Source organism: Salmo trutta, chromosome 14 (genome assembly GCF_901001165.1).
Source record: "Salmo trutta chromosome 14, fSalTru1.1, whole genome shotgun sequence".
NCBI classification, from domain to species: domain Eukaryota; kingdom Metazoa; phylum Chordata; class Actinopteri; order Salmoniformes; family Salmonidae; genus Salmo; species Salmo trutta.
The window spans coordinates 9638214-9658680 of record NC_042970.1 but is presented as its reverse complement, the minus strand read 5'-3'; the positions used below and the strand labels follow the sequence as shown (position 1 = coordinate 9658680).

The 20467-nt window shown below is 42.7% G+C and overlaps 2 protein-coding genes across 3 annotated transcripts; both read left to right on the top strand.

The window, feature by feature from the left end:
* Nucleotides 1–4203: 4203 nt before the first annotated feature.
* On the top strand, nucleotides 4204–8730 carry LOC115207354 (tubulin beta-6 chain). The gene is made up of 4 exons (XM_029774377.1): nucleotides 4204–4316; nucleotides 6129–6237; nucleotides 6358–6468; nucleotides 7139–8730. The coding sequence occupies exons 1-4, from the start codon at nucleotides 4260–4262 to the stop codon at nucleotides 8290–8292; spliced, it is 1431 nt and encodes a 476-aa protein (XP_029630237.1). The 5' UTR covers nucleotides 4204–4259; the 3' UTR covers nucleotides 8293–8730.
* A 1311-nt stretch (nucleotides 8731–10041) lies between these two features.
* prelid3b (PRELI domain containing 3) lies at nucleotides 10042–19406 on the top strand. Of its 2 annotated transcripts, XR_003880988.1 has the most exons (7): nucleotides 10042–10176; nucleotides 11031–11199; nucleotides 13918–14007; nucleotides 16210–16307; nucleotides 16801–16871; nucleotides 17052–17154; nucleotides 17448–19406. XR_003880988.1 is itself a non-coding variant. In XM_029774375.1 (6 exons), exons 1-6 carry the CDS (start codon nucleotides 10145–10147, stop codon nucleotides 17565–17567), a joined length of 585 nt encoding a protein of 194 aa, XP_029630235.1. In that variant the 5' UTR covers nucleotides 10042–10144; the 3' UTR covers nucleotides 17568–19406. The 2 variants fall into 2 exon arrangements, 1 of the variants encoding a protein (XP_029630235.1); XM_029774375.1 differs by lacking the exon at nucleotides 16210–16307.
* The last annotated feature ends 1061 nt before the right edge of the window (nucleotides 19407–20467 follow it).

Here is a 20467-nt window from a genome sequence, read left to right as displayed (position 1 = left end):
GTTCTGAGTGCACTTTGTTGAGTTGGCCCACTATTTACCAGTCTGTACACAACACTCCTACCAAACTGTTGTTTTGGTCTAACAACAAAAAACAAGTTACCAATTACCCCAATTATTAATAAAACGTTAAATCAAGATTTAACGTTAGGGTTGTTTGTTAGTATGTCTTCATCTACACTTTGGGGGTGTGTGTGTGTGTGTGTGTGTGTGTGTGTGTGTGTGTGTGTGTGTGTGTGTGTGTGTGTGTGTGTGTGTGTGTGTGTGTGTGTGTGTGTGTGTGTGTGTGTGTGTGTGTGTGTGTGTGGATGAATGATGAGACTTTCCAGAAACATTTCTGCCATCAAAATGTGTCAAGGCGTTAGCTTTTTTTCCTTCTGGAGAGAGATGATACGTATCCTACTGAGTGTTGTAGATAGACACAACAAGCTATAAGTACAGCTGATGTGGGTGTTATCAGAGACGCAGCAGAGAGAACGAGACGGCAGCCTCACAGCTTAACTTGACTTTCTCCTTAATCACTCAACTGTGGTTGGGGTCCATGTACTGTACCATTCAAAAGTTTTAGAACACCTACTCATTCAAGGGTTTTTCTTTATTTTTACTATTTTCTACATTGTAGAATAATAGTGGAGACATTAATACTATGAAATAACACATATGGAATCATGTAGTAACCAAAAAAATGTTAAACAAATCAAAATAGATTTTATGTTTGAGATTCTTAAAAGGATCCACCCTTTGCCTTGACAGCTTTGCACACTCTTGGCATTCTCTCAACCAGCTTCACCTGGAATGCTTTTCCACCAGTTTTGAAAGAGTTCCCACATATGCTGAGCACTTGTTGGTTGCTTTTCCTTCACTCTTTGGTCCGACTCATCCCAAACCATCTCAATTGGATTGAGGTCGGGTGATTGTGGAGGCCAGGTCATCTGATGCAGCACCATTACTCTCCTTCTTGGTCAAATAGCCCTTACACAGCTTGGAGGTGTGTTGGGTCACACAAATGATAGTCCCACTAAGCCCAAACCAGATTGGATGGCGTATCGCTGCAGAATGCTGTGGTAGCCATGCTGGTTAAGTTTACCTAGAATACTAAATAAATCACTGACAGTGTCACCGGCAAATCACCCCCACATCATAACACCACCTCCTCCATGCTTTACGGTGGGAAATATATATGCGGAGATCATCCGTTCACCCACACTGCTTCTCACAAAGACACAGCGGTTAGAACCAAAAATCTCAAATTTGGACTCCAGACCAAAGGACAGATTTCCACCAGTCTAATGTCCATTGCTCGTATTTCTTGGCCCAAGCAAGTCTCTTCTTCTTATTGGTGTCCTTTAGTAGTGGTTTCTTTGCAGCAATTGGACCATGAAGGCATGATTCATGCAGTCTCCACTGAACAGTTGATGTTGAGATGTGTCTGTAACTTGAACTCTGTGAAGCATTTATTTGGGCTGCAATTTCTGAGGCTGGTAACTCTAATGAACTTATCCCCTGCAGCAGAGGTAACTCTGGGTCTTCCATTCCTGTGGCGGTCCTCATGAGGGCCAGTTTCATCATAGCGCTTGATGGTTTTTGCGACTGCACTTGAAGAAACTTTCAAAGTTCTTGAAATTTTACGTATTGACTGACCATGTCTTAAAGTAATGGTGGATTGTCGTTTCTCTTTGCTTATTTGAGCTGTTCTTGCCATAATATGGACTTGGTCTTTTACCAAATATAGCTATCTTCTGTATACCCCCCCCACCTTGTCACAACACAACTGATTGGCTCAAATGCATTAAGAAGGAAAGACATTCCACAAATTAAATTTTAAGAAGGCACACCTAATAATTGAAATGCTTTCCAGGTGACTACCTCATGAAGCTGGTTGAGAGAATGCCAAGAGTGTGCAAAGCTGTCATCAAGGCAAAGGGTAGCTATTTAAAGAATCTCAAATATAACATATATTTTGATTTGTTGGACACTTTTTTGGTTACTACATGATTCCATATGTGTCATTTCATAGTTCTGATGTCTTCACTATTATTCTACAATATAGAAAATAGTAAAAATTAAGAAAAACCCTTTAATGAGTAGGTGTTCTAAAACTTTTGACCGATAGTGTGTGTGTGTGATATATATATCCCATTCCTCCATGATCACTCAACCATAGTTGTGGTACCATATATATATATATATATATATATATATATATATATATATATATATATATATATATATATATTTATATATATATATATATACTGCTCAAAAAAATAAAGGGAACACTTAAACAACACAATGTAACTCCAAGTCAATCACACTTCTGTGAAATCAAACTGTCCACTTAGGAAGCAACACTGATTGACAATAAATTTCACATGCTGTTGTGCAAATGGAATAGACAACAGGTGGAAATTATAGGCAATAAGCAAGACACCCCCAATAAAGGAGTGGTTCAGCAGGTGGTGACCACAGACCACTTCTCAGTTCCTATGCTTCCTGGCTGATGTTTTGGTCACTTTTGAATGCTGGCAGTGCTTTCACTCTAGTGGTAGCATGAGACGGAGTCTACAACCCACACAAGTGGCTCAGGTAGTGCAGCTCATCCAGGATGGCACATCAATGCGAGCTGTGGCAAGAAGGTTTGCTGTGTCTGTCAGCGTAGTGTCCAGAGCATGGAGGCGCTACCAGGAGACAGGCCAGTACATCAGGAGACGTGGAGGAGGCCGTAGGAGGGCAACAACCCAGCAGCAGGACCGCTACCTCCGCCTTTGTGCAAGGAGGAGCAGGAGGAGCACTGCCAGAGCCCTGCAAAATGACCTCCAGCAGGCCACAAATGTGCATGTGTCTGCTCAAACGGTCAGAAACAGACTCCATGAGGGTGGTATGAGGGCCTGACGTCCACAGGTGGGGGTTGTGCTTACAGCCCAACACCGTGCAGGACGTTTGGCATTTGCCAGAGAACACCAAGATTGGCAAATTCGCCGCTGGCGCCCTGTGCTCTTCACAGATGAAAGCAGGTTCACACTGAGCACATGTGACAGACGTGACAGAGTCTGGAGAAGCCGTGGAGAACATTCTGCTGCCTGCAACATCCTCCAGCATGACCGGTTTGGCGGTTGGTCAGTCATGGTGTGGGGTGGCATTTCTTTGGGGGGCCGCACAGCCATCCATTTGCTCGCCAGAGGTAGCCTGACTGCCATTAGGTACCGAGATGAGATCCTCAGACCCCTTGTGAGACCATATGCTGGTGCGGTTGGCCCTGGGTTCCTCCTAATGCAAGACAATGCTAGGCCTCATGTGGCTGGAGTGTGTCAGCAGTTCCTGCAAGAGGAAAGCATTGATGCTATGGACTGGCCCACCCGTTCCCCAGACCTGAATCCAATTGAGCACATCTGGGACATCATGTCTCGCTCCATCCACCAACGCCACGTTGCACCACAGACTGTCCAGGAGTTGGCGGATCTTTAGTCCAAGTCTGGGAGGAGATCCCTCAGGAGACCATCTGCCACCTCATCAGGAGCATGCCCAGGCGTTGTAGGGAGGTCATACAGGCACGTGGAGGCCACACACACTACTGAGCCTCATTTTGACTTGTTTTAAGGACATTACATCAAAGTTGGATCAGCCTGTAGTGTGGTTTTCCACTTTAATTTTGAGTGTGACTCCAAATCCAGACCTCCATGGGTTGATAAATTGGATTTCCATTGATTATTTTTGTGTGATTTTGTTGTCAGCACATTCAACTATGTAAAGAAAAAAGTATTTAATAAGATTATTTCTTTCATTCAGATCTAGGATGTGTTGTTTAAGTGTTCCCTTTATTTTTTTGAGCAGTGTATATCCGATTCCTCCTTCCTTTGCAAACTGTTGGAGCGAAGGCGCTGTGCACAATCTACAGCCAAACAATAACTTCTCTGAAAGAGGTTTAAAACTTTTATAAAGTAAGAAATGATTACAATTTATTAAAGAGATTGTACAAAACCAGTTATATCCAATTAGGGGACCGTTTAGGCTTGAGATTATCCCCAGAGTCAAATGCGCTGTATACATCATACTTGATCAAGCATCATACTTGTTCAGCACATCAACATTCAATCGTACTGTGTTAAATGCAAGTGAAATGAAAGTCCAAAAGATAAACCTGGTGGTTTGGGTGTCACCCTGACAGCAGTGACATCAGATGCCCTCTGCAGTATAAAACCCTGGTGAGGAGGCAGTGTCATGTCAGATGCCCTTGTGTGTTAGCAGTCTTTAGCTCGCTCATCATGCGTGAAATTGTACATCTACAGATCGGACAGTGTGGAAATCAGATAGGCTCTAAGGTAAACGTACTGGTTACTATTCCAATGAGTTAAATGTCTTTTTACTCACTGAAGGGTTGATAAATTAACCGTTTTATATTCAGATGGATTAAATATGTTTTTTACTCACTGAAGGGTTGATAAATGAACTGTTTTATATTCAAAGGGGTTAAAAGTATTTTTTTATTCACTGAAGGGTTGATAAATTAACAGTTTTATATTCAAAGGGGTTAAATGTGTTTTTTACTCACTGAAGGGTTGATAAATGAACTGTTTTATATTCAGATGGATTAAATATGTTTTTTACTCACTGAAGGGTTGATAAATGAACTGTTTTATATTCAGATGGATTAAATATGTTTTTTACTCACTGAAGGGTTGATAAATTAACCGTTTTATATTCAAAGGGGTTAAAAGTATTTTTTTATTCACTGAAGGGTTGATAAATTAACAGTTTTATATTCAAAGGGGTTAAATGTGTTTTTTACTCACTGAAGGGTTGATAAATGAACTGTTTTATATTCAGATGGATTAAATGTGTTTTTTAAACACTATACATGCTTTAGCTCTATGCTTATCTTGATTCCAATCACAGTATATATACTTCTACTGCAAATACAATATATACAAATACAAATATATATATAATGCAAATGCAGTATATATACTTATACTAGAAATAAAATATATATACTTCCACTGCAAATACAATATATATTTATATATACTTCCAATGCAAATACAGTATATATACATCAACTGCAAATACAGTATATATACTTCCACTAGAAATAAAATATGTATACTTCCACTGCAAATACAATATATATATATACTTCCACTGAAAATACAATATATATACTTTATTTACATGCAATGAGACTTAGAAACTGGAACAGTAGGGTATGTTACTTGTTGATAATGTTGATGCCCTTCATTTACTATTCACAGAGTAGTAAAGCACAACATACCTATACATGTAAACCAATTGGCATTCTCTTGAGTATAATATATCTATTTTTCATGTTTGAAATAGTGTATATTGAACAAGTTACTGGGTGCTGGAACGTTGCCTGCCGTGGCGGTTGTTGAGTGTGAGTGACAGGGAGTTCCCCAAGGGGCACTCTGCTCAGAGATAAGGAGGAAGTAGCAGAAGTCTGGCACATTGAAGGGTGGGACATAGAAGGGTGGCACATAGAAGGGTGGGACATTGAAGGGTGGGACATAGAAGGCTGGCACATAGAAGGGTGGGACATAGAAGGGTGGGACATAGAAGGGTGGGACATAGAAGGGTGGGACATAGAAGGGTGGGACATTGAAGGGTGGTACATAGAAGGGTGGGACATAGAAGGGTGGGACATAGAAGGGTGGCACATTGAAGGGTGGGACATAGAAGGGTGGCACATTGAAGGCTGGCACATTGAAGGGTGGGACATAGAAGGGTGGCACATAGAAGGCTGGCACATTGAAGGGTGGGACATTGAAGGCTGGCACATAGAAGGCTGGCACATTGAAGGCTGGCACATTGAAGGGTGGGACATTTTTATTATGGCTGCTGCTGAGGACAAGCAAGAGCAACTGTATGGTGCGTTAGATTTTAGCTACAGTTCACCACTATGGACGGCTCACACTTCATCATAATGTGTGTATTGGGCATCTGTTGGGGTCTGGGGGAGTTATCATTAGGGCCTGAGTTTTTCCTGGCCTTTTGACCTGTTGAGTTTTTCCTGGTTCTGTGTCTTTCTTGGGCAGGTCACGCTCAAAATATACAACACGGATATATAGCTTTACTATGTATCAATGTCTTTATATCTATCTATCATGTCTTTACAGTTTTGGGAGGTGATCAGCGAGGAGCATGGAATCAGTGCTACGGGAATGTATGAGGGGGATGATCCTCTTCAGCTGGAGAGGCTCAACGTCTACTTCAACGAGGCAAATGGTAAGAAAAATGGATACCTTATTGAAAAATGAAGAGAGTTCTTCAGTCCACAGGACTATCAAGATATATTATCTTGGATCAAATGCAAATCATTTATGACATGTTCATTTGTTTTTCCAGGTGGTAAATATGTGCCCCGGGGCCTGCTCCTTGACCTAGAACCAGGGACCATGGACAGTGTCAGGGGTAGCCGCATCGGAGCTCTCTTCAGGCCAGATAACTTTATACATGGTGAGAGTAACTGTACATCTGATCAAAGTTATTGATGACAGAAACGGCACATCTGATCAAAGTTATTGATGACAGAGACGGCACATCTGATCAAAGTTATTGATGACAGAAACTGTACATCTAGTCAAAGTTATTGATGACAGAAACTGTACATCTAATCAAAGTTATTGATGACAGACACTGTACATCTAATCAAAGTTATTGATGACAGAATCTGTACATCTAATCAAAGTTATTGATGATGATGGTAACTCAATAATGATACTCTTTTGACACTATTGTAATATGCATACTGTATCTTAAAGGGACATTTCACTTTTTTACGTTTAAAGTGGCACTACAGTCTCCTTTTCAACTCATTTAACACATGATTTACTTCACAAAAGGCAAATCTCAATAGGTGGTCCAGGTCAGTATAGGTTCCTTTATTGTTCCTCAAGGGGGGAGGCCGATGACATCACGGATTCCTGTCAGACCAAGTCCTTGAATGCCCTACACCTTGAAGGTTGCAGTTGTGCATATTTTACTGTATTTATATTTGGGATATCGCTTTTCTTGGGATATCGCAGTAAATGTTCAGAAATCGCTAGAGAACTTCTTATTTACAATGTAAGTTAGTTGCACTAACATGATGGGCACAATTCTCTTTCTGCCGGTTTCTATGGAATAGGAAACTCTGGTGCTGGTAACAACTGGGCCAAGGGCCACTATACAGAGGGAGCAGAGCTTGTGGACACCGTGATTGACAGGGTGCGTCAGGAGAGCGAGGGATGCGACTGCCTTCAGGGCTTCCAGTTTGTCCACTCCCTAGGTGGCGGGACGGGGTCCGGCATGGGCACCCTCATCATCAACAAGATCCGCGAGGAGTACCCCGATCGCATCATGACCAGCTTCAGTGTCCTGCCCTCGCCCAAGGTGTCAGACGTCGTGGTGGAGCCCTACAATGCCACGCTGTCCATCCACCAGCTCCTAGAGAACACGGATGAGACCTTCTGCATTGACAACGAGGCTCTCTATGACATCTGCTTCCGGACGTTGAAGCTCACCAACCCGACCTACGGTGACCTGAACCACCTGGTGTGCATGACCATGAGCGGGGTCACGACCTCCCTGAGGTTCCCAGGTCAGCTCAACGCCGATCTGAGGAAGTTAGCTGTCAACATGGTGCCCTTTCCCCGCCTCCACTTCTTCATGTCGGGCTTTGCACCTCTCACAGCTCGCGGCAGCCAGAAGTACCGCACCCTCTCCGTGCCCGAGCTCACCCAGCAGATGTTTGATGCCCGTAATATGATGACCGCCTGCGATCCCCGAAGAGGACGCTATCTGACCGTGGCTGGGATGTTCCGTGGCAAGATGTCCACCAAGGAAGTGGACGAGCAGATGCTGATGATGCAACAGAGGAACAGCAACTACTTTGTGGACTGGATCCCTCACAACTGTAAAGTATCTGTTTGTGACATCCCACCTCGGGGGCTCACAATGGCCTCCACCTTCATTGGCAACAACACGGCCATTCAGGAGATCTTCCGTCGTGTAGGAGACCAGTTCTCGCTCATGTTCAGGCGCAAGGCCTTCTTGCACTGGTACACTGGCGAGGGCATGGACGAGATGGAGTTCACAGAGGCAGAGAACAATCTGAATGACCTGGTGTCCGAGTACCAGCAGTACCAGGATGCCACGGCTGACGAGGAGGGTTGGGGCCCCGAGGAGGTGGCTGGGGAAGAGTCGGCTTCACCGGCTGCAACGAGAGTTCAGAGTACGGAAGCTACGACGATGGAGACTGTGACAGAGACTATTGAAACCATTGAGACGATAGCTGAATAGATGATAACAAGGGCCAAGGGTTTTTCCAGGTCAGGTCATGAGGACAGGAAAAACTTCTGGCCCTACTAGTATTTGCTTCATAGTGTCCAAAGGAGATATCAGCATAATTGCCTGTTTAATAAAATGTACAGTGTGGTAATAGAGAGCTGTAATGTAGTGTCAATTGTCTGCATTTGTATACTGATGTAGGCCTATTTTATGTTTTTTTTTTTATGAAACTGAATAGACCAGGAAAGAATCTGTCTTACAAATATAGGTAACAAATTCTGTCAATGTTGTAATGTAGAATACCAGATTTCCCAAACTTGATTGCAAATTTAAAAAAGCTGTATTTAAAAATGTTCTATTTGTTAATTATTTTGTGCCTCAGCAATTTTAGCAATGTATTCAGTGTGATATTGTGAACCAGTTCTTTTATTAAAATTCTCCATTATAACAATAGTTCTCTGTGTGATTATTTTGTGTGGTTCTTCCAAGTTCAAGCATTATTGTCAATGAACAATGTCATAGGCCTGGTTTTAAAGCCCAATAACACTTCACCGACATGCAGTAGCTACAACTCAGTCATTGGCTACAGTTGACACATCATTCCCTCCCACTCCTCCCATCTGACAGAGAGAGATTACTTTGTGACTGTCTCTGTCCAGTTTGATAAGACCATTCGACATGGCAGCGGAATTGCCCCTTTTGTAAGGTCATAATATACTCAGATCAGGCTGAAAGACCCATGAACTGTGCCACCTGAAGACAGAGACTAATCTATGGACTAAAGGCCATGTAGCCTCAGTGGAGGCTGCTGAGGGGAGGACGGCTCATAATAATGGCTGGAATGGAGCAAATGGAATGGCACCATACACCAGGTAACCATGTGTTTGATGTATTTGATACCATTCCACCTATTCCGCTCCAGCCATTACCACGAGCCCGTCCTCCCCAGTTAAGGTGCCACCAACCTCCTGTGATGGGAATGTAGGTTAGAAGGGAATGGTATAATCCATACCAGAGGATAATGACCTAGCAGTCAGTCATCTCTGCAGTAGCTCTATACTCAGAGATGTTTAACCAATCAAAAGGTTGGGCAATGACCACATCCAAGACCATGTTTATTCAGGATCCAGGTTGAACCCCCACTGCGTGATGAGTTATTTAACCTCACTGAAGGGGATAAATGTAAACATTGTCCAGTTGTTTTTACTATACTGTGATTCTATGTTGAAAGTGGAATAGTCTAGAGGACGTGTCAAACACATCCCACAGTGGGCCGAGTGTCTGCCGTGTTTTCGCTGTTTCCTTGTACCTTGATCAGTGAATTAAGGTCACTAATGAGTAAATAACTCCACTTACTGGTTGTCTAGGTCTTAACTGAAAGGAAAAACCAAAAACCTGCACACACTAGGTCCTCCATGGAAGGAGTTTGACACCCCTGAACTAGAGGATAGAGATCCTATTTAGGAGAGAAAGCAAATCATTGTTGAAAAACATTACTATTAATATGTGTTTTATTTATTCAATGAATAAAAATGGATTCAACAGTAAATCTTCCTCATAGGTAGTTATTCAAATTCGCATTTGATATAACAAACATGCACACGCCAACATGCCAAAAACTTGTGCCTTGCCAGAAGAACGTCCTGTCCAGTAAGGCGTGTGCGTTTTTTTCCCCACTTCGTCTGTGCGTCGTCGACGGCTGTCAATCAACGCCGGGGAATGCGGCGGAAGTGCGCAACACAAACACATGTCCCATGACTGCGCGTCGTAGGTGGTGGAGGAGGGGTTTGCGCTGAGCGGTTTTCCTAACAGTGTGACTGCAATCCCCAGCTGATTCACTCCTAAGCTCCCCATCTCAACGACCATGAAGATCTGGACGTCGGAACACATTTTCAAGTGAGTAGGCAGGTTTCTATCTATTCATTGATTTGTTCCTGTTGTTTCGCTTAGTATCGGTTTTGTCTTGAATTAACTGACTGAAGAATTCAACTTCACGATTTGTAACTTGGATCCCATGTGGATTTGATTTTAGTCAGCAAACGTTAGCTAGCTAGTTATTGTAGTTTTATTTTTCTTTCAATGACTGAGAATCCTGACCCTGGCAGATTTGTATAAATTGAACAGCATCTGAATGGTTTAAATCAACAGCTTCTAGCGGTCAGTGTCAGGTTGCAGCCAATTGCGTAACCAGTTAGCTCGTCGTAGTAGCGACCGCAACCTTTCCCCTGGTTCTTGACGCGCCTCCGAGATGCGCCACACCGCAACCACATGGCTTCCGTCTCCTCAATGACAACCTAGATTCTTCATCGAGAGAGAATCAATCCGTGGATACATTTAGGCTATTTACAAGTCAAATCACCAGTTTTTATTTTTATTTTTAAAAGGTTGACACTCAGCTACTATGTAGACAGAGCTGAATTAAATCAGTGAGGTTTTAGACTTGCATATCTGTTCTCAGAGCATGTCGCCCAGTCCTGCTCAATGAATAGAGGAATAATAATCAACTCGTGAAGGCTGTGGCACATAAATAGATGACAATGTTCATAGCTCTTAAACGGCACCTGTTTCATCCACACAAGTGTATAAATAAAAATACATATTGTCATGAATTGCACTTGTGATTTCAACTTCAATGTTAAAGTGTGTGTGTTTATTATCCATGTATTTCAGTGTCTGACTGCCATGTGGATATCAGTAAAAACGTGTGTAATATAACTTGAATGCTGATAAACTCTTTGTCCCCTCCACAGCCATCCCTGGGAGACAGTCACCAAGGCTGCCATGCAGAAGTACCCCAATCCCATGAACCCCAGTGTGTTTGGGGTGGATGTGTTGGACCGTAGTGTGGACACACGGGGACGCCTGCACAGCAACAGACTGCTGAGCGCTGAGTGGGGTCTGCCCTCCATCGTCAAGTCGGTAAGTGTGTTTTGTTGTTATTTTTTTAATAGAAATTCAAAAAACGTAGGATCTGTCTTTCATTCTGATCTATCACAGTAGATTCTACTTTAGCAACATAATAGTAAGCAGTCGAAGTGTCATACTAGCCTTTTCGTTCAGTGTTGGGCATTTTCTCTGCAATAGCCCTAGAAATAGAAAATGAAATGTTTAAAATACGTCAAGCTTCATAAAATGAAAGTACAGCAAGACAGTATATTTTGACTGGACAACAAACCTGCTGTTTCAAGCCTTTAAACTGCTGTGTGACGAAAAACATGTGGGGTGTCAAAATGTGTGGTGTCATGGGTAGAGAGTCCTCCTGGTAGACTGCTCCTGGTAGACTGCTCCTAGTAGCCCCGGCTTCAGTGTTACTCGAGTTCATAGCCCAGCTTCACAGCCATATATCTCTGTTAGACATTCTCACACACTCTGCGTCAGGCCAAGCAATGCATCTTCCATTATGCAGTAGTTGACCTTGGCCCCCAATACTCCCAGCCGTAGGGTGCTATTCCTGGACATAGGGGAGTAGGGGGGGTAAGAGTAGCAGGCTCGCTGCCCACCGCTACCCGTGGCACGAGACTGCATTTCTCTGTGTGTGGCACATGCTGTCCTGAACAAGCTGGTGCCATTCCTGTTCCTCGTATCCTGTCCTGGCAGTACAGAGCTACCCCTATAAAACATAATCCTGTCTGCTCAGTACAGAACTGTCCCTATAAAACACAACCCTCTTATCAGTGATGTAACAGGCAGACCTCTACCTATGCTGCCAGGGGCCTGCTGTAACAGGTGGAGGGAGGGGCCAACTCAGGGCTGCTTTAAATGGTTTCCAGTCTCATCACCACGTTCTTGTCTGGTGTAGCTATTAAACACTGTCCGTAATTAGTTTGCTCTTTGCTGCATATGCAAATTGCCACAAGATTACAGTTACGACTATTATATGACTACGAAGGCATTGTAAAAGATTAGGTGATTCATTTCATCTTGAATCAATTGACCAGGTAGACTATAACTTCAGTTTTAAAATGACAGTTCATACACATCTTATTCTTCAGTTTTTTTGTTGTTGCAAATATTCCTATTATTTTTCCTTTGAAATGAGGTCATCTCCAGAGCTCTGATCTGACCCGTAGTCTAGTACTATGGAAGCATTAACCACTGTGCTCCTCCCTTGCCTGGTCCTTTAATCTTAGCCCCCAGAAACTGGTGCTGTGACGAGAGACCACCCAACTCTGCCTTTTGGTTTGGATCCTGAGAGGGAAGGTCGGCAGAGTCCTTTGACAGTCTTGCTCCTCCACCGGCCAAATCATTGACAGGACACTGTCTCCTTTAATTCAAAAAGCCTCTCATAGTAGGAGTGCTGATCCAGTATCAGGTTTCCCATGTCCATATACATCAATCAATCACATGTATTTATAAAGCCCTTCTTACATCAGCTGATACCTCAGTGTCCTGTACAGAAACCCAGCCTAAAACCCCAAACAGCAAGCAATGCAGGTGTAGAAGCACGGTGGCTAGGAAAAACTCCCTAGAAAGGCCAAAACCTAGGAAGAAACCTAGAGAGGAACCAGGCTATGAGGGGTGGCCAGTCCTCTTCTGACTGTGCCGGGTGGAGATTATAACAGAACATGGCCAAGATGTTCAAATGTTCATAGATGACCAGCAGGGTCAAATAATAATAATAATCACAGTAGTTGTCGAGGATGCAACAGGTCAGCGCCTCAGGAGTAAATGTCAGTTGGCTTTTCATAGCCGATCATTGAGAGTATCTCTACCGCTCTTGCTGTCTCTAGAGAGTTGAAAACAGCAGGTCTGGGACAGGTAGCACGTCCGGTGAACAGGTCAGGGTTCCATAGCCGCAGGCAGAACAGTTGAAACTGGAGCAGCAGCACGACCAGGTGGACTGGGGAAACAAGGAGTCATCAGGCCAGGTAGTCCTGAGGCATGGTCCTAGGGCTCAGGTCCTCCGAGAGAGAGAATTAGAGAGAGCATACTTAAATTCACACAGGACACCGGATGGACAGGGTAAATACTCCAGATATAACAGACTGACCCTAACCCCCCCGACACAAACTATTGCAGCATAAATACTGGAGGCTGAGACAGTAGGGGTCGGGAGACACTGTGGCCCCGTCCGATGATACCCCTGGACAGGGCCAAACAGGCAGGACATCTGATTTATTATGATATGAAAGGTAAATAGATCAGCACTACTACCCAGACTTTTTGTGACCACGTGCCCCAATCTACACAATTGCTATTAATATCACTGCTAAATCCTTTTTTTTTTTTAAAGAAGTCTAGCACATAAACCGGCCAAAATCACTCACAGGGCATTGACGTCGTCGGGGAATCTCTGAGACTTCCAATAAACTGAGACATATGACCGACCTTTAGAAAAGAACAGCATTATAAATGAATGGACCGTTGAGTGGAGGCCGAGTGTACAGTAGATTACTGAGAAACCAGATTAACCAATCTGTTAGATCCAGCACTATCTGACTTGGCCATAGACATGTCCTATATACCTAGCTAGTGCACAAAGGAAACCGTCTGATACATGTGTTACTACTGGCTAGGCCGTTGAAATCAGTACAGGATGGACACTGCTCCGTCAGGACATTTGAATGACACTAAACGGGTCGGGTCTGGTGCTTTGATCATGCGGGCCTGTTCTATTCTTTTTATCTCTCATTCCAGATCATTGGCAGAACACAGACGTGCACCTACATCCAGGAACATTCTGTAGTGGATCCCGTTGAAAAGACATTCGAGCTTCAATCTTCAAATGTGAGTTCTGAAACTTTTTATGATTTCAGCATAATGTTGTATATAATACTTGTTGACACTGAGACATACACTGAGTGTAGTAAACATTAAGAACACCTGCTCTTTCCATGACAGACTGACCAGGTGAAAGCTATGATCACTTATTGATGTCACTTGTTAAATCCATTTCAATCAGTGTAGATGAAGGGGAGGAGACGGGTTTAAGAAGGATTTTTAAGCCTTGAGACATGGATTGTGTATGTGTGTCATTCAGAGGGTGAATGGGCAAGGCAAAATATATAAGTGTCTTTGAACGGGGTATGGTAGTAGATGCCAGGCGCACCGGTTTGTGTCAAGAACTGCAATGCTGCTGGGTTTTTCACGCTCAACAGTTTCCCGTATGTATCAAGAATAGTCCACCACCCAAAGGACATCCAGACAACTTGACACAACTGTGGGAAGCATTGGAGTCAACATGGGCCAGCATCCCTGTGGAATGCTTACGACACCTTGTAGAGTCCATGCCCTGACGAATTGAGGCTGTTCTGAGGGCAAAGGGGGGGGTGCGCAACTCAATATTAGGAAGGTGTTCTTATTGTACACTCAGTATACATATAAAGTGGGGAACAGTATGTAAACATTATTAAAGTTAGTGTTCAGTGACTATGTACACTACTGTTCAAAAGTTTGGGGTCACTAAGAAATGTCCTTGTTTTTGAAAGAAAAGCAAAACATTTTGTCCATTTAAAATATCAAATTGATCAGAAATACAGTGGAGACATTAATGTTGTAAATGACTATTGTAGCTGGAAACGGCAGATTTAATTTTTTATGGAATATCTACATTGGTGTACAGAGGCCCATTATCAGCAACCATCACTCCTGTGTTCCAATGGCACTTGTGCTAGCTAATCCAAGTTTATCATTTTAAAAGGTTAATTGATCATTAGAAAACCATTTTGCAATTATGTTAGCACAGCTGAAAACTGTTGTTCTGATTTTAAAGAAGCAATAACAATGGCCTTCTTTAGACTAGTTGAGTATCTGGAGCATCAGCATTTGTGGGTTCGATTACAGGCTCAAAATGGCCACAAACAAAGAACTTTCTTCTGAAAGTCGTCAGTCTATTCTTGTTCTGAGTGGCTATTCCATGTGAGAAATTGGCAAGAAACTGAAGATCTCGTACAACGCTGTACTACTCCGTTCACAGAACAGAGCAAACTGGCTCTAACAAGAATAGAAAGAGGAGTGGGAGGCCCCGGTGCACAACTGAGCAAGAGGATAAGTACATTAGACTGTCTGTTTCTCAAACTAGCCTCCTCACAAGTCGTAAACTGGTAGCTTCATTAAATAGTACCCGCAAAACACCAGTCTCAAAGTCAACAGTGAAGAGGCGACTCTAGGATGCTGGACTTATAGGCAGAGTTCCTCTGTCCAGTGTCTGTGTTATTTTGCCCATCGTAATCTTTTCTTTTTATTGGCCAGTCTGAGATATGGCATCAGTCTAAGGTTCAGGGCAAGCTACTTGGTGGAGGCTGGATAGTGGTGACTGTTTAACAGTCTGATGGCCTCAATAGAAGCTGTTTCTCACAATCTCATTCCCAGGTGTGGGGGGGGGGGGTGCATCTCAATATTCCCAAGGTGTTCTTAAAGTTTTGTACACTCAGTGTATATCTGTTTCATAGGTGGCATGTTGTAGACCTATAGCCTGGCTGTTGCATTAGAGTTTGTTACAAGACCAGACCTGTAACCATTTACAAAACACGCTGTGTTGAAGAACCTGAAACTCTGGAAGCTGTCCTGGTCTCATTTCCAATAGCAGATGAGTATGTCTGTGAACTGAGGAAGCCTGAATGCAATGAGTCAAATGGTTTAGTATTTATGGAAGGTCTACCTTGTTCTATAGTAAACAAAAATATAAGCGCAACATGCAACAATTTCTATGATTTTACTGAGTTACAGTTCATATAAGGAAATTTGTCAATTGAAATACATTCATTAGGCCCTAATCTATGGATTTCACATAACTGGGCAGGGGTGGCCCACCCACTGGGGAGCCAGGCCCACCCACTGGGGAGCCAGGCCCACCTACTGGGGAGCCAGGCCCACCTACTGGGGAGCCAGGCCCACCCACTGGGGAGCCAGGCCCAGCTAATCAGAAAGAGTTTTTCCCCACTAAAGGGCTTTATTACAGACAGAAATGCTGTTCTGACGATCCCGCAGGTGAAGAAGACTGATTCGGAGGTCCTTGGCTGGCGTGGTAACACGTGGTCTGCAGTTGTGAGGCCAGTTGGACGTACTGCCAAATTCTCTAAAACAAGGTTGGAGGCGGTTTATGGTAGAGAAATTAACATTCAATTCTCTGGCAACAGTTCTGGTGGACATTCCTGCAGTCAGCATGACAATTGCATGCTCCCTCAAAACATCTGTGGCATTGTGTTGTGTGACAAACTGCACATTTTAGAGTGGCCTTTTATTGTCCCCCAGCACAAGGTGCACCTGTGTAATGATCATGCTGTTTAATCAGCTTCTTGATATGCCACATCTGTCAGGTGGATGGATTATCTTGGCAAATGAGAAATGCTCTCTAAAAGGGAGGTAAACAAATTTGTGCACAAAAATAAGAGAAATAAGGTTTTTGTGCGTATGGAACATTTCTGGGATCTTTTATTTCAGCTCATGAAACATGGGACCAACACTTTACAATTTGCGTTTATATTTTTGTTCAGTGTAGTTCACAGTAATTTAGAGTGAATGTGTATATTACATTAAACCCTGAACATGTCTAATCTATGATTCTCTCTCTCTCTGCAGATCACATTCACTAACATGGTGTCAGTGGATGAGAAGCTTACATACAGACCACATCCTGATGACGCAGAGAAGTAAGTACAGTCGAACCAAGTAAGGCTTTACTAACTTTGTGCCATGCTTACAGTGTATCAGGGGCTACTTGAAATGGGAGATGTCGATCTCCAATGTGACTTCCCTGGTTAAATAAAGGATTAATGCATAACATGAATATATATATTTTTTTGATAAATTCTCCACTCTTGTCTGTGCAGGACGATATTGACTCAAGAAGCTCTCATCTCAGTCAAAGGGGTTAGTCTGAGTAGCTACCTGGAGGGAGTTATGGCTAGCACCATGTCTGCAAACGCAGGCAAGGTACGTGATCTCTGTCTTCACCTCACCTACTCAGATGGCTGGTTAGAGGAACACTTATATTTTCATGTAGTTTGAAAAAACTCATGATGTCCATGATAGCTTGGTCTCAGATCTCTTCATGCTGTATAGCCTACACCTATGCTCATGTTTGGCATGACAACTTCCATCGGAGCTATACGACACAACCAGATCTGGGACCAGGCTATGTCCTTTTGAAATCTGAGATCATTTATATCGTTTAACAAAAAAAAAATGCATCTTCTAATTTGTCTCCTCTCCTCTTCCTCCATCAGGGTCGTGAGGCGATGGAGTGGGTGATCAGGAAGCTAAATGCAGAGATCGAAGAGCTGGCAGCCGCCGCTCGCAGCACCATAAGGACTCCCATGGCTGCTGCTATGACTTCAGAGAAATAATACCTCTATGTTCCCAGCTTCCAGCCTGGGGACATTGTTCTTCTCCTGTGTCAGAACAGACTCCACCTCCCTTTATACTGCTCTGATTCTCATCAACTGGTCTGACGTCTAAGCCAGCCAGGAATCAGATCGCCAAGTTTGATTACAATTCAAGTACTGTATTTATGATTAATATATTGTTATTATTTAAGTACTAACTGAAATGAAGGGAACAACGGTAATTCGAATATATATTTTTGAACATTTTATAGGAGAGGACCATCTCAAATGCCGTGTCTGTTGGAGTAGAATCTAAATATGCTCAGTGCCCAAGTTTGAGACTAGAGCAGGTCATGTTATCAGCATGCACTAGTACTAAGTAATAACCTCGGGGACAGTGTCAAATATAGAGGACGGTTCAGTGAGTAACAACTTGGTTCGGCACTGATCTTGTTGGACAGTGCTAGCCTGGTGCCAGAGTTGGCAAGAGAGCACAAACAGGTCTGGGACCAGGCTAAGACCATATCAGAGGTTATTGAATAAATCCTGGGGATACAATCACCTGTCCCTTTAACAGACAGAACCAGAACCGTTTCAACATGCTGCATTTGATACCGTTTTCCCTGCGGAAAGCTGCACCTACATTAAGAATGGTACGGCGAGGTTGGGGTTTTTTAATACTTGACAGTGACATATATTTATTGAGTGAAATCACTGACAAGGGGGGAATCAAATGTGACTTTGGGAAGAATTAACAGAAAATAAATGTATGGTTTAGTCCTCACTAAATATTACTAACGGATTATTCTTCGGTGCCTCAGAAGTCTGACCCTCTGCCAGCACAAAATGTCTGTGTTCTCGGAGTGTTCGGACCCCAACAATGAATGCATTTAACGCACATACTGTGCAGAAGAGAGGGCTCCGGGCCCTCCAGTAATGTTCTGCATTCTCTCCCGAGAGTCAAACTAAGTATTTTAAATAATATAAAAGAACTGTTTTGGTTAAATGTTCTGTACTGCTATAGTCTCCAGTATGTTATGGAAATGTCTGCTATGTTTGACATATGGAGAGAATATATTATTTATTTTATTTATATAGATAGATGAATGTGTTTTTAATTTGGTTGTAAACAATGGTATTTGTTGTCAGTGGTACTTATTGCCTGGGATGTCCAGTATATATTCTAGATCGTAACGCTGAGGAGATCAAATGCCTCTGCTACCAGCTGTCTAAGGGCCGGTTTTCCGTACGCAGATCAAGCTTAGCACTGGACTATTTATGTAGTTTTTTTTTCAAATCCAGGACTAGGTGTAATCTGTGCAAACCGGACCTGAATGTCATGGGTCTATGGTGAAAACTTGTGTTGTCGAGGGCGATACGTCAAGGAAAGAAAAGATGCTACAGTCAGTACGTGTGATGTATGCATTCCAAAAACCAGGCCAGTTTGCATTCTCAATACACATGTGTTATGTTGCCAGTCAGTTCTAATATGCTTTAAAGTGGTAATGTAAGATATTCTAGGTTTGTTATTTGTCAGTGAATGTTCTGTTCTGACATGACCTGATGTTAGAACATGACCTGATGTTAGAACATGACCTGATGTTAGAACAAAGGGACATGTTGATCGTTCTAACCTTCAGACATATGTGTAAGGAGTAATTTATGGGTGTTTTTTTTTTTTTTAAACCCATATTTAGAATAAAATAACTTAACTCTACACCTGCACAACAATACAACTTAGTTGGTGCTGAAATCATAATGGATTAAAATGCTTCTGTAAACTCAAGTTCCAAACGGTCAAACAGAAATGAAGACCAGGTATGTTGGTTTACATGAAAGAAATAAAGTCCTCTGAAATATGCGTTTGCTTTTACATTGTTGTTTGAGCTCAGATAAGCAATTTAAATGTCTATGATTGTAGCTACATACATTTATTGCTCTACTTTGACAAAGATTTGTGGAATAGGTTTTTATGGCAAAGCTGTCAGCACTTTTCCTAGCCCTGTGTATTTTGAGCAGCCAATATGACTGCATTTCCAAAAGAGGTTGAGATGGCGGCAGATGATGCCCTACCACAGCTCTAGGATCAGATTACCCAACGCCCAAATCCTAACCTTGAGATAATTGATGTACTTTTCCAAGGCTGCAAACCGCCAAGTCTAAGGGTAGAGCTCAAATATTCAAGCCCCTTGGGTGCTGCCATAGTTACACTAGAAGTGCCCATCCAAGAAGGCTCAAGGTCATTGGCCACAGATTAAATGACGTCAAATCAGGTTATATCTACCGTAGCTTTGATTGGGCTGATCATGTCAACATCATACTTCAAAATCTTAGCTAACAGTCATCATCATGAATCAAGTTGACAATCTACTGGCAAATCCTTGTCATATGAAGAGAAATTATAGATAAAATGTATCGGTGCTCATCGGCCATTGGACATAAACATTACACCAGTTGGAAATCGCAAATTCAACAATGAGTGGTTTGGAAGGAATCTGTGGCTAACTGCAAGCATTGCAAAACAATCATTAGCCTGCTATTCAGTGGAGTGGCTGTGTGGTCCCAAGTCTAAGATTAAGGGTCTCTTTTCCTAGTTTAAAATGATAAACATTCAACATTGGCCATACTGTCAATGAAGCATGATTTGCGCCGCGCTCAAAACAACAGTTAACTCGGAACAGCAAAATCTGACTTTGGTGAGTTCAAGACAACTGGGAACTTGGGGGAAAACGAGCTACGACTGGGAAAATACGTTTTGAACTTTCATCCAACTCGGAATTGTAAATCGGGAACTCTGACCTCTTTCTAGAGCTACGACCTGAAGATCAATGACATCATGATTCAAGAATTTTTATTTTTTTCGAGTTCCCAGTTGTCTTGAAAGCACCCTAAATCCAGAGAATGCCAGACTTATGACAAAA